We start from the raw sequence: 14,106 nt of genomic DNA on the forward strand, positions 1-14,106 counted from the left end.
GACCACGGATTAATACAGCGATTGTTGTAAACCAGATACCCGATGGTTAAAGAAAATGGCTGGGGTGTTGGCAGGGGAAGAAGAGAATGACTAATGATTCAATAGGAGAGGAGAAAGGAGGACGTTTTCATGGCAGTTTGGCCAAAGAGACTTTAGAATTCAAACCTGATCTTGCGGATGAATCTGAGCTGTGCAAAGACATTATAAGAAGCTGGAGAGAGGTCGTGAAGACAAACATTGATTTGTTATTTTCAGAGAGGGTGGGTGTGAAGCATCCAGAACTCCCTTCCTTCCTGTCTATACTCATCTGGTCCCCGTGTCCTGTTGCTCTTGGAAACACGTGAACCAGGCGCATCGACATTATGCTTTCTCATATTCTCATAGAGAGCCGGTCATCTTTCCACTGGCCTACGGCAGTAACCTCTGAAATGCTCTTGCCTTCTGAATCACTTCCCTGGAATCTATCTTTTGCTGCAAGGAGTTTTCTTTCTAAAACCTACCTCTAAGTATCCCTCTTCCTGGTCCAAGTTTTTCAAATACTTTCTCACTGCCTTTTACTTGGTATGGTATTCAAAACTTGAGTAACTATAATTTATTATGCCAGTAGACAATTGGGAAATGGCCAGTGGGTGTACTCATCATTATATGAGACAAAAGGCGTGTGGGTTCTGCGTGCTTTCTGGCCACACCCTCTCCCAGGAGCACTCGATGATGCAGTAGCACCCGCAGAACTAGAGAGCAAACCCATCTCCAAAACCCTGCATCCGTGTTGTTCACCGCTGTGTTCGTGGTGCCTCGTCCACCGCCCGACACGTCCTGGGTGCTCAACAACTATTTGCAGCAGGAAAGGAGGAAGGGAAGCAAGAAGGATTAAGTAAATCAAAACAAATTCAGAATTGTTTGAGTCAGGTGTGTTGTTTTTGAAATGAAATGGACTTTTCATTGTCATCGGAGGTCTAAGGTCTTTGCAGAGAGGAGGCCATGGGGAGCCAAAGGGAGGCCTGGGGGGAGGTGGAGGAGGAAGGTAGGAGAGGCAGTCCCTGAACGGGACCTCCTGCTTCATCACCGAGCGAACAACAGATGTTGGGGTTCAAGTTCAGGTGCACGTTAGCAAAAGACCCCGCTGCTTGCGTTTCAGAGACAGTGAGTTGTACTGGAATTCTTAGTTTTGTAAAGAGGTCATTCAAATTCCTCATAGGCATCAAAACATTTTTGCAATAATATTTTAGTTCTCTCGAGAAAGGCAACATGTAAATGTCCATCTTGTACTTCTGAAAACAGGTGCAGTTTCCTAGGAGAAAAAAAAGTGTCAAGAGTGTGGGAACAAAGAGGAAAACAATGGAGAAGAACCTGTAATTCAGTTATTGACACCAGCTTTCTACACAAACAAAATTTGCTGTAATTAAAGCACCTGTAACAAAGTGCAGCAGGGACATTCCTTTGCTTTCTTCCTGAAACAAAGGAAGAACAGAAATCCCTCGAAATCAGACACCTATTGAAAAACAGTGTGTGTGTGTGTGTGTGTGTGTGTGTGAGAGAGAGAGAGACAGACAGAGAGAGAGAGAGAGGGAGAGAGAAATCTCTTAGTTGATAGCCAAGCAAAGCAGACAACACTTACCTTGCAAAAATAACATCCCTCACAGTCAGAAGATGCTATCTGTAACTATAGAGTAAATAGTTTCTCAATGATCATGAATCCCAATACAACAAACGTTACAACACTCATTTTAATAATTTATTGACTTTTCAGAGTTCTTCTCCCTGACCGTAAAGCCAGAACTTACTACGTTCGTTCGTTAGGTCAGAAATGCCCACGGAGTCAAAACCAAACCATGCTTTTAGACGTGGAGGAAAAGGATGCCCGGTCTAGCAAGAGGCCCCGGTCCCCGGCAGCGGTGTCCAGGGTCTGACGCGTCCCTGGGGCGTTTGTGTGGGGAGCCACCTGTTCTGTGCGGTGCTCACGTCCCATGTTTCCTTGCAGCCATCTACGAGCCGTCCTGCGAGGCGTACAAACACCTGGGCCAGACGTCGAACTACTACTGGATCGACCCGGACGGCAGCGGGCCGCTGGGCCCTCTGAAGGTGTACTGCAACATGACAGGTAAGGGGACCGCGTGGGCATGCTGGGGACGTTGCTTCTCCACGTGTGGCGGGTAAGCGCTGCCACCGAAGCGTGTTTTTTCTGTGCCGTATTGCCATCACCACACACATGGTACAGTACCTGGGGCTGGATTTGCTAGCTAAGGCTGAAACGTATTTCTACAGCAATGATACCTTCAGACAGCGTATGTTCAAAAAATCTCCCTTCTGACCATAACAATAAAAAAGTAGCACTTTAAAAAATGTCTGGGGTGGGAGAAACCCCCAAAAAGGAAATAGCCAGGTCGAGCTGCCCGTGGAGCAGCCCTGCAGGCACCGGGCTGGGGAAGCCCAGCGTGGATGCTCAGCTCCCCACGCTGCTGTGGTGTCAGAGGAAGCTTGCAGAGCGTTCCAGACTGCCTGCCCCCCCCACTCCCTGTGGTTGTAGAGGGGGCCCTGCTGGGGGCTGACACCCCCCTCTGGCAGAGGCACAGCTTCCCAGCAGCTCTCCCAAAACTGACCTGAGGTCTCCTGCTCGGAAAGAGAACCCGGCGCTTCTCCCGATCCGTATTACATTCCAGGGCCGTGAAAGGAGAGCGTGGGCTCTGGCACTCTCCCGGAGCAGTGTCTGAGACGCACAGCTCTCTAAGGGCCTATTTCCATGAGACACCGGGTGACGTCTTGCCCTCCCAGACCCCGGAGAAGAGGGCAAGGCACGCCCCGCTCACTGGCCGCGGGCAGGGTCAGCGTTCGGTGTGGACGTCTGGGGAGGGGGATGACCAGGGTGGTGATCACATGTGCTGCGGGCGATGAGGGCCGCACGGGCCGCTTGCCCTGCGCCAGGCATCCTGGGAGGCCCTCACTCAGACTGCCTGGGTTTGTATCCTGGCTCCGTGAGTCCCCAGATACGTGACCTTGGCCACCTCCTTACCTTTATGAAACTCAGCATGCCTCAGTATGTTTGCCTGTAAGATGGATTAACAATAATATCTACCCCATGGCATTATGACATGATAGAAATGAGATATTTACGTAGGGTTTTTAGCTTATCCAACACATTGTAAACTCTCAGTAAAGGCTACTGGCAGTAGGCTATTTTTTTCCTGAAGGATTAGTGAGTTAAACACCTTTCTTATGTCATTCAGGCACGATTCAAATTCAAATATGTTTGAGGCCAGTGGTTCTGAAGCCTGGATGTGCTTTAGAATCACGTACGGAGCCTTTTCCCCCCTCTTTCCCTTGCAATCTTGCTGGCCCCAGCTCAGAGACTCCCACTTGCTAGGTGTGCAGTGGGCCTAGGATAGCGCAGCGAGGACGCAGAACCCTAAACAGGCAAGTGGACCCCGGCGGAGAGCTTTTGGCAACGCCAGGGAGCCAGGCCTCCCATGGCTCGGGACGATGGGACAATGGTGAGTACACGAGTGCAGGGTGGGAGACGTGCAGAGAAAACGGCGGAATGGCAGCTGCCGCCCCCCAAATTCCCTCCCGTGCCAAGAACCCTAAGCGTGCCCCAGAGAAGGGATTCACAGACCAGAAAGCACAACCGAAGAGTTGTTCGCTGGACTTGTCCATGGACTTGGGGACTTGTTGTTCACCTTCGTTGTAATCTCACTTGAACTAAAGTATAACCTGTGAGAACTTGATTCAGTCTGTAAGAAGCTTGATCTTTAGCCTGTCTCTCTCTCTCCCTCTCTCTCTTTCTCTCTCTCTCTCTCTCTCTCTCTCCTCTCTCTCTCCCTGTCTCTCTCTCTCTCTCTCTCCCTCTCTCTCTCTCCCTCTCCCCCCCGTCTCTTCTCACTCCCTCTCCCCTGTATTTATGTCAATAATATATATATACTTATTTATCAATTGAAGGCAACTGTTAACCTCAGAGTAAATCGAGCACCCTGACGGTGCTTGGGCAGTTGTGGATTTACTCTAGTTGTTTGCCCATATGCATTTCCAAAAAAGAACTGGGAAACAAGACCAAACCACAATGAATACATTTTTTTTTATATGGAAGAACACATAGAATGAAGGGCTGTTGGCTTTCCAGACAGATTACCTTTCTGTACATTGAAGCCTTCACTCAGAAACGCGGGCCTCCTGCCATGGATGCCTCCCTTAAAGAGTGCTGCGGCTGTAGCTCACTCCGGCTCTCCCGACGCAGCCTGAGCCGTGGGCGGAACAGCGCAGCCCCCTGCAGTGACAATGTTTTCTTCTGCCTCTCGAGATGGTTGTGGGCATCCGTGTGCCAGGGTCCCTTGCCAGGCACAGCTTGGCCTTCTGCCGTCTATCAGCCCTCCCTTCGTCTGGAGAGACCGTGAACTTGACACCGTTGGGAGAACATGGTGCCACAGAGCTTGGCTTGGGCCGCTCCATTTCCGAGAGACGTGTGCTGGAGAGGGCAGGGGACGGCCACGCGCGGTGGCCTGCAAGAACTCAGTGTATCACCGGGTGTCGTGAGAAACCGCGCGGGCACCTCCCTGTGCAGCACGTCTGTTGGAGAACATGCTTGGGTGTGTGTCACTGCTGACTCTATCACATATTTCCAGTGGACGCAAGACGTCCCCTCTGGGGAAGGAGCCATGGGTCGGCAGCGGTCAGTCTCTTCCCCCCCTTCTCACCAGGATGGGCGGGATGCAGGACAGTTCGTCCCTTGTATGGACAGACAGACATAGCGGACCTTTGAAGGAAAGGGACCTCCCTGGCAGCTCACACCTGCTGCAGGTTTGGGGAGGGACTAAAAAGGATAGACTGTGGACGCGTACCTCTAGGCTCCTCTTTCTGGGGTGTTCTTCATGTGCACGCTCCCCGTGCACCAGGCGCTGTGCCGTGTGAGAACCAGTGGCAGCGGCAAGTGCCTCTGGGGCGCTCCCAACTGATGATGAACACGGCGGTAAAACGCAAACAAATAAGTAACTTCCTTGGAAATAAAAACGAGGGGACGGCGAGGAGTGATTTATTTTAGACAGAGAGTTTTAGGAAAGACCTCTCTGAGGCAGCCACCTACCGTTTAGCCGAAATGTGAAGTCCGAAAAGAGGCAAAGCCCCTAAAAAAGAAGAGGAAAAGAAATGACCCCAAGGCGCCGAAGAGGTGGTTCGTTTACAAGGAGACGCACCCCACGGGACTGGAAATGAAGTGGGGACGTAGGCAGGGGCCAGAGCAGCCCAGCCAGTGAGGAGGGCAGTCGGAAAAAGCTCTGGGTTTTAGTGTCTCGTTTACTTTTTTCAGTGCAGTAGGTGGGAGTCTACAGAGAGGTTTCACGCAAGAGAGTGAGAAAGTCTTGATTGGAAGCCCCCCTGGGGTGCCCGGGGCAGCTGCGAGTGACAGCGCTGGGCCCAGCCGGGAAGGTGCCGTCGGAGTCCAGGGAAGAGACACGTGGCCTTGGACGAGGACGGGGACGGCTCACATGATGAGAAACAGATGGCTTTCGGATCCAGTCCAAAGGCAGTATCGTCAGCATCAGTGATGGATTCAATATGCACAGTTAAAGACAGTTCTCAAGAGTAACTCCTGAAGCTATGGGTTGAATGACTAGGTGAATTATGGCATCATTGGGGAGACGTGGAAAATTAAGGGGAGAACAGGTTTAGAGGAATTTCAGGAATTCAGCTTTGCCCTAGTTCATTAAGAGATGCCATATGCCATCCAAATTGAGATGCAAATTTTGCAGTTGGATAAGCCCCCAAAAGGATGTTTGGATTAGAAATAGAAATGTGCTAATTGTTCGCATACAAATCTATGAGAAATGATGGCATCACCGAGGGGATGATGGGAACAGGGGAGCGGTGTCTCAGGGACCAGCTCGCAGGAACCGGACGGAGACCAGGTTCCCAGCGATGAAGTACTAGTCGGTCAGCGTGCCGGGGAAGGTCGCTGAGAGCAAGGGGAAGAAAGGTGTCTCAGGTCATTCCGCGGAACAGTGGGTCATCCATGTGAATGGTCAAGGGCCACTAGGGTCCTGGAGCAGGATGAACCGACTGGGAGGAGGGGACCGACTGAGTCCATGCCGATGTATCTAATGTGCAGGAAGGACGGCCAGCCCCAGCCAGCCAGCGGAACGCAGGGCACCGGCCGTGGCCAGGAGGGATGAACTTCCCAGAGCACCTGCTCAGACAACTTCGGGAACCCCGGAATGGGCGTTAGCCTTGGCTCAGGGACCCGTGAAGTCTGCCGCCAACCAGCTGACCCGAGGGTTGAGTCTTGAAGGACAAGGGTCTCTTATGCAGCCCACAGACAGGGAGAAGGGGACTTACAAAACGCTTTGAGTGGGAGGCAGAGCAGTCGACACCTGATCCAGAGGGAAAAGCAAGCGATGGACGATATTGTAGCAATGAAGTGTGGCTTTGGCAACTGCGAATAAGATTCTCCAAAGACGTCCAGACCTAACGGAGGGAGGCAAGTCAGAAAAAGCCTCTGTTGTGACCCAGGAGTGGAAACTGGGCATGGAGGCGGGGAAACGGGGAAGGAGAGAGTTGGTTTGTTGGAGCTTCAGGAGGCGGAGTGGGCTAGACTGTGGCTGGGGAGTTAGGAGCCGGAGTGGTGGCCGGGTGGCCGCCGTGGACAACCCCAGGATGTGGGGTGGACTAGCAGGGTCACAGCCGGGATGGCGGCCTCTCCGTTGTCCTCAGTGGCAGGAACTCTTCACTGGAGAGCTGTGCGGTGGGCAGATTCTGTGCAAATTCCCTGTAGGACTTGGAGCACATCAATTAATCTCTCTGTCTCAGTTTCCTCGTCAGTAAAATGTAGGAACTGGAAGGAGTGGGTCTTTACACTGCCTTCCTTTCAAAAAAAAAAAAAGAAAGAAAAAAATCTATTTTTACCATGTACATGAAAGATAGATATTGCTACTTGCAGTCAAATAATTTAGAGATGACATCCTCCTGCCCCAAAGAAGTTTGAATATACTCATTTCTTGACCAAGTTTGACACCAACTGGCAGTCTTTATTTTTTTTCATAAGGCAGTTCCCCTACTGTGCAATCCTTCTTCCGGCTCTCCGCAGCTCAGAGCCACGGCTCTGTGAATTCAGGGGCGTCCCTGAGTGACAGAGCATTTCCAGGGCTGCAGAGCTGACACTGAGGAGAGACTAGATCCGTCAAATCCGTTAGAGGAGGATTCATCATTCTGAGCGAGCCAAAGCCTGGCTTCCTTGTTCCGTCTCCGGGACACATTAGAAAGTGTGGTCATCGTTTTTCTCCCCTTGCTCTTCCATTTTTATCGTCTCCCTGAAAATTTGATATTACCAATATAGTTTTAATGAACATCTCCTAGGCTGTGTTTCTGATATTTACCTCTTTCCCTAGTACATTTTTCTAACAGGACAGCTTCTTTTTTTGTACTTCCTGAAGGTGGTTACCAACATCTTCTCCTGGAAACCTTGAACCTTTATATTTAAGGCTTCCTTCAGTTCTTTCTGCTCAATGATTAATAACAGCAGTAAATAAAGCCAGCTCCCGCCATTGTCCTTTGACTTACCCTGTGCTTATCCCTAAATCAAAATGATGTTTTTCTTAATACCCTGTCCTCTAATTGACGTTCTTCATAATTCTCTCTGCATTCATACTTAATTTTTTTTTCACGTAAGTAAGCATCTGTGCTGTCGCATGTGACGTTTAAAGCCCAAATCAGAATGACCTCCTGCACCCTCTGTAATGGTTTGTTGTTTTAGCAAAACACCATTCAGGGCGTTTCCATAATTTGTGCTTTAGGAACCCCTGGGATTTAGCTGATCACCTTCTACTGTCCTCCATTATGGTACAAGCTGTTTGTGCCTTTTCACTCTAGTATCTATAGAGAGCGTGCTACTCAGGTTTCTCAGCACTGGCATTCGGTAATGTCAGTTTATTTATTACCGTGCTATTCAAAAGTTTCAGCGGCGCCGTGCTGGTGGGCAGAAGGAGTTGCCTGGGTTCTACCGGAGAGTATCGTGGATCTACCCACCCCAGGCCTATTGCTATTAACCCATTAGCCCCACCCCAGCAAAACTGAGCAGTTCCTCCCCTATCATACTCGATTTCTTAGCAGCTTACAGTAACGCCAGTGTGTTGCTCCTGGGTCCGTGGGTCAGGGGTCCCAGCCTAGCTGCTTGGCCGTGCAGGGTCTGCAGGCTGAAGTGGAGGGGTCAGCAGGGCTGGGATGCACCTGAGGCTCAGGATGCCCTTCCGTGGTCACTCAGGTTGTGACAGAATCCAGCTCCTGGTAATTTTGAGGCTGCAGCCCCACTTTCTCGCTGGCTGTTAGCCATGGGTTGCTGCCATTTCATCGAGGCCATTCCCAGGTCCCAGCCATGAGTCCCTCGCACACATGGGAGCAAGAGGGCCTCTGTTCCCTCCACCAGGGCATCCAACCCACGGGCCACGGACTGCATGCAGCCCAGGATGGCTGTGAATGCGGCTCAACAAATTTAACCATAAATTTACTTAAAACATTATGAGATTTCCTGTGATTGCATGTCGCAGTGCACCTAATGTGCGGCCAAAGACAACTCTTCTTCCCCCAGTGTGGCCCAGAGATGCCAAAAGGTTGGACCCACCCCCGGGAGAGGGGCTCACCTGGTCAGGTCATGCCCCACCAGGACGATTAACCTGTTTGATTAACCTAAGTCAAAATCCAGGATCTCTTCCCCTTTGCCAGGTAGAGTAACGCAACCGCAGGAGTGATGCCCCACCCACATTCCAGCAGGGGGACCAGGGAGTGTGTGCCAGGTGGCAGAATCCAGGGGCCGCCTTTCCATTCTGCCTACTGCACCGGCCCGTGTACCTCTGTGGTGTGCCCATCATCCCGCCTCCACTCATTCTCACCTCTTCAGTAACCGTGCCACACTTAGTGTATAAATTGCTAAGCTTTCTTATTCTTTGTCTTACATTTTTTAAAATATTGTTTAATTTAGGAAACTTGAAAACTAGAGATAGGCAAAAATAAAAATTGCTTACCAGCGGAAGTAAGAATGACATGTTAGGAAAAGTGCGATAAAGATGTTATATTTTATACTTGTAGCTGTGTATATTATTGAGGGCTAACTAAATGCCAGGCACTGTCCCAAGAGGATTATACACATTAACTCCTCTAGTGATTCACAATGACGCCGGAAGGCGGATCCTGTTACGCTTGTTTCCATTCTTTCGGATGAGGACACCAAAGTGCAGAGAAATGAGGCCCTAGTTCACACTCCTGGTAAGTTATAGCAAGGCACTTCTTAGACAGGCTTCGTAGTTACTGCCTGTGTGTACGTGCATGTACATACATGCATGTGTCTGTGCACATGTATGTGTGAGTGTGCATGGTCATGTGTACATACAATGAGTACTCATCCTTTTAAATCCTGTAGTAGGACTTCTGATATGAGCGTCTCCTCTTCACACCTTCTTCCTACCATCACGGGAACCTCCGTGCACAGCCCGAATTTATCATGTGTGGTGTGGATGGCACTTTTGCTATAAACTATTTACTCGCTAATTGTCCAACTAAATGCCTTGGGGGTTTTAATCAGAGAACACATTTTAAATGAAATCAGTACGTAAACCATTAGACAATTATTACTAATTCGAGCACTTAATTGAACTACAAGTGTTTTCTCTCAAATAATTTTCCGAGAGCTTTACAGGATGACTTGTACACTTCCTGTGTTCATCATCCCTTAAGGTGTGCACCCAGCTTTTAGGGGAATCTAAATTCCAGCCACAACATCTAGTTACTTTTCTAATGTAATTTTTTTTAAATTTTGTATTTATTGATTTGAAAGGTGGGGGGAGAGAGAGAGAAAAACATCTATTTGTTGTTCCACTTATGTATGCATTGGCTGATTCTTGTATGGGCCCTAACAGGGGATCGAACCTGCAGCCTTGGGATATCAAAATGACACTCCAACCAACTGAGCTACCCAGCCAGGGCTCCAATGTATGTATAATCTTAAACTGAATCTGACAAAATTTGTTTTGAGAATATAACATGATTGAAAGGAATCGTATTGGGTATCATCTGTAATATCTAATGAGATTATCCAAAATTCCTTATTCTTCCCTTTTGGGAAAGGAAATTCGCTAGAAAATGGGACCACTGTACTAGCATCATCAATAAAATATATTTAAAAAATTAAAGAGAAAAAAACAAAGAAAACACACAGCTATGTCGTCTGCCAGGGTTACTGACATCCACAAGTCGGGCGTGACTGCCCTTCTCACCCCGTCCGGTTCCTCCGTGTCTCCAGCCGTTTCCCTGGTGTGTCCGTGGCCTGTAGGGTAAGGCCGCAAAACTCTGGTTCTCTCCCTTTGTTCCCTGCAGTCGTTTCGTTTTGTTTCGTCTTTTTCATCAAAGGCATCCTCTCTCATCTTCCTGTCTCCGAACCTGGTTCCCCCCACCTGCAGCCTGCCGCCCAGCTCCTGGCAGAACAGCTCCCCTCCAGGACTCGGCGGCCTCACCTCCTCCTTTCCCTCGAGCTCTCGCGGCAAGCTGGCTCTGCTCTCAGCCTCGGTCACCACTCGGCGACGGCCACTTCCCGGCGCAGCGATTTGGGCCCCTCATCATCACTGTCAGTCTGTGAATTCAATGCTGCTCACACGGCTTCTGTGGAAAATCTGGGCGCCAACTCACTGACCAAACATAGCCGGGAAAGAGGTCTTCTCCAAAAGTCCCTACTTGCCCCACTCCCCTCTGGCCTCACCCTTGGGTGCCACAGAGGGCGGCCACCAGCCAGGCTTTCTTCCAGATCTTCTCACTGCACATCAGTCATGGCGACAGGCGCCTATCACAGAACTTCTCAAGTGGTCTTCGACCTTTAAATCAAGAAAAGGAGGAGGAGCCCTGCCTGGTGTGGGCCAGTTGGTTGAAGTGTTGCCTTGTGGACTGAAAGGTTGCAGGTTCGATCCCTGGTCAGGGCACATATTTAGGTTACAGGTTCAAACCCCAACAGGGTGTGCGAGAGAGGCCACCGATCAATATTTGTGTATCATATTGATGTTTTCTCTCTTTCTCTCTCTCCCTTCTTCTCTCTCAAAAAAGTAATTAAAAATGTCCTCAGGTAAGGATGAAAAAAAAAAAAAAGAAAAGGAGAAAGGACTGAGAGGTTGGGTGTGACCACACTGTGGGACTGTGGGACAGGGTCCGGGCAGGGTGTGCGCGACACCAGGTGAGGTCAAGCTGAAGCAGCTGGAGCTCTCTGACCGGCCCCCCCACCCGTCACCTCGGGGGCTTCCAGAATGCTCCCCCGCATGCAGGTGCGCCCACCCCCAAATATCAGCACTCACCTGCCTAAACAGGGTTCTGAACACACTGCCTTTCGTGTGCTTTACACGCACGGACACTGTCACGTGATCTCCCGGCTCCGACGCTGAGCGAGGCTCCAGGCGGTCTCTGCAGGCTTCCCCTGACGTGTGGGGTCCGAGCCTGTCTGCCAGGAGGGAGGAAGAGAAAACACCCTGGAAAATCCCTAACAGGGGATCGAAAGCAGTGGAGACCGAAACCAGAAAGCTCAGGAACAATCTCACGCTTCCTCACCAGGAATTCTCTTCTGGCCCAACGTGAAGCCGACAGGCCTGTGTGTCCGTCCCCCCAACCCCGCATGGTTCAGCTTTGTGGGTCACCTCCCGTGCTTTCGGAGGAAACCAGCTTCCGTGTCACGAGGTCCCTGGCGCTTTGGTTGGGAGAACCTCACCGGGCAACTAATCTCTCCTTCTCCCTTGTGACTTGGTCTAATCGATGTGGCCGAGAGAGTTTAATAATAAACTGTGCCAGCAGCACAGGCGGCCTGAGCTGGCAAACGCTGGAGTCCTGTTTCCTGAGACTGGCGGTCCCCAGGGGCCCCAACGCTCCCCAGAGCCCTGCAGACGTGGCTGCCACGTGGCAGCGTATGCCTCACTTCTGAAGAGTGACAGAGTAACTTTGGAACAAGATATGTCTGGGATGAAGTTGTCACAAGTCTCTTTGTGCATTTACACACAGAGGGCTTTATTGGGGCCAGCCTCCCTTCGTATAATTATTCATCTTATATCCTGTTTTTACTCATATTTTGAGCCTAAAAAATCAGCATTAAAAAGCGAGACTAGCCAAGAACTTGTTATATCCTCCTCCTCTTCTTCCTCCTCCTCCTCCTCCTCATTATCATTGTTATCATGCTATCTTTACTATTATTATTCTTTGTTTGCTTTTTAATATGCAACTTTCATTTTGTTGTTGCCAGAACCCCAATGTTTTTCCTTGAGTCCACCTCCCTGTGCCCACTGGCCAAAAAGAATGCAGGAGTTGGCCGTATAGAAAGACAGGAAAACTAGTTTAAAATTGAATTGGCCCACGTGGAGGCAAGGGGCTTACACTCTACAAAACCGCTGACACCCTGATGGCCTATAGGTTACAGATTCTATGGGGCAAAATCACAAGGCACCTTGGGTTAGGAGTTCAGGGTCGTGCCGGGAGCTGACTGGTCAGAGGTGAGGTCAGCGTAATAAATCACTTCTTCAGGGCTGGATAGGTTGACCTTTGGGTGTAAACTATCTAATACCCATGCAGTTACATCAAACTGTCCTTGAAGATGTTTCTCCAAAGCCAATTACAAACCACAAAACATGTGGAGCAACTATCCAGGTTGCCTAACACATATTTGTAAAGGTCACTCTGTCGATGTTAAGTCAGTAAATTGGGGAAACGTTTGCAAAAGACGGTTGCTTGGACACCATTAGTATGCCCATTAGCTGTTGGAAAACACAGCAATGACTCATCATCAGCGATGTCCCCAGGGGTATCGATCATGCTCCTGAACGGCTCTTGCTGGCTATCAACTGCACGTCCAGGCCAGCCCTGACGACCGTCTCCTCTGCATTTCGGTCTGCCCCTTCCCTCTTCCCTGTGTCCTCGTCGGCACAGCCGTCCCTCAGAGTCCTGCCTCGGACCAGAGAAGGAGACCTTGTCTGCCTCGCACACGCCCGTTCTGCCTCGCACACACCCGTGCCACAGGTTACCTCTCCCGGTGGCATTTTCATTCCAAAAAGAACAAACAGATTCAGACCCTGAAGAAGATATTTTCAACCAGAGCACGTTCAAAGACTCTCTAAATCCGCAGCCCAGCTCTGCCTGTGTCTGCAGAGAATAAGAGACCGGGAGATTCTTAAAGGCTCTCCCATGGGAAGTGTTTGCTGTTTTATTTGCACGCTGGCCGGCACCATTTCTGGTCACTGACGACTCTGTCTTCCTTTGCTTCATCATCTACTTTGTGCAAGCCTTTCTCCCTCTCCCTCATGACCCCATTCCATATACAAAGGCTGGGGGAAGATGAGATCAGAGGGAAAATATCGAGTTTACTATTACACAGAAACAACATAGAAGGAGCACACAGTGCAGTAGAACACTCCTGCAACGAGAATTATCTGTGAGCATTGTATTCCCATCACCCTACTCCCCTCAATCCTCTCTGCCCTTTGAAAAACCTAGGTTCTATTGATTACGAATTTCGCATTCCCCATATACAGTATTCATCTTTAATATCTTGAAATCATAGTCTCTCTTCCTATTTGAAAGTAAAATACTTTGACTTCCATATAACATCTGAATATTTCCTCCATTGTGACAACATGTTGTGAGGGCCTGTGTGTAGTCTGGGGGAGGTGAGAGCCTGGTTAACCCATGGTGAGGGCCTGTTTGTAGTCTGGAGGAGGTGAGAACCTGGTCAACACGTTGTGAGGGCCTGTGTGTAGTTGGGGGAGGTGAGAACCTGGTTAACACGTTGTGAGGGCCTGTGTATAGTTTGGGGGAGGTGAGAACCTGGTTAACACATTGTGAGGGCCTGTGTGTAGTTTGGGGGAGGTGAGAACCTGGTTAACACGTTGTGAGGGCCTGTGTATAGTTTGGGGGAGGTGAGAACCTGGTTAACACGTTGTGAGGGCCTGTGTATAGTTTGGGGGAGGTGAGAACCCAGGTTAACACGTTGTGAGGGCCTGTGTATAGTTTGGGGGAGGTGAGAACCTGGTTAACACATTGTGAGGGCCTGTGTGTAGTTGGGGGAGGTGAGAACCTGGTTAACACGTTGTGAGGGCCTGTGTGTGGTCTGGGGGAGGT

The 14,106-nt window shown here is 49.9% G+C and overlaps 1 protein-coding gene across 1 annotated transcript in view; it reads left to right on the top strand.

Moving 5' to 3' along the window:
• Positions 1-14,106, top strand: part of CNTNAP2 (contactin associated protein 2) — a 1,722,722-nt gene that overhangs the window by 1,051,816 nt on the left and 656,800 nt on the right. The window contains exon 12 of the mRNA XM_028525626.2: positions 1,982-2,101. Within this exon, the coding sequence (XP_028381427.1) occupies positions 1,982-2,101 (120 nt within the window). The remainder of the gene's footprint in view (positions 1-1,981; positions 2,102-14,106) is intronic.

The sequence above is a fragment of the Phyllostomus discolor genome, chromosome 10 (assembly GCF_004126475.2).
Source record: "Phyllostomus discolor isolate MPI-MPIP mPhyDis1 chromosome 10, mPhyDis1.pri.v3, whole genome shotgun sequence".
NCBI lineage: Eukaryota > Metazoa > Chordata > Mammalia > Chiroptera > Phyllostomidae > Phyllostomus > Phyllostomus discolor.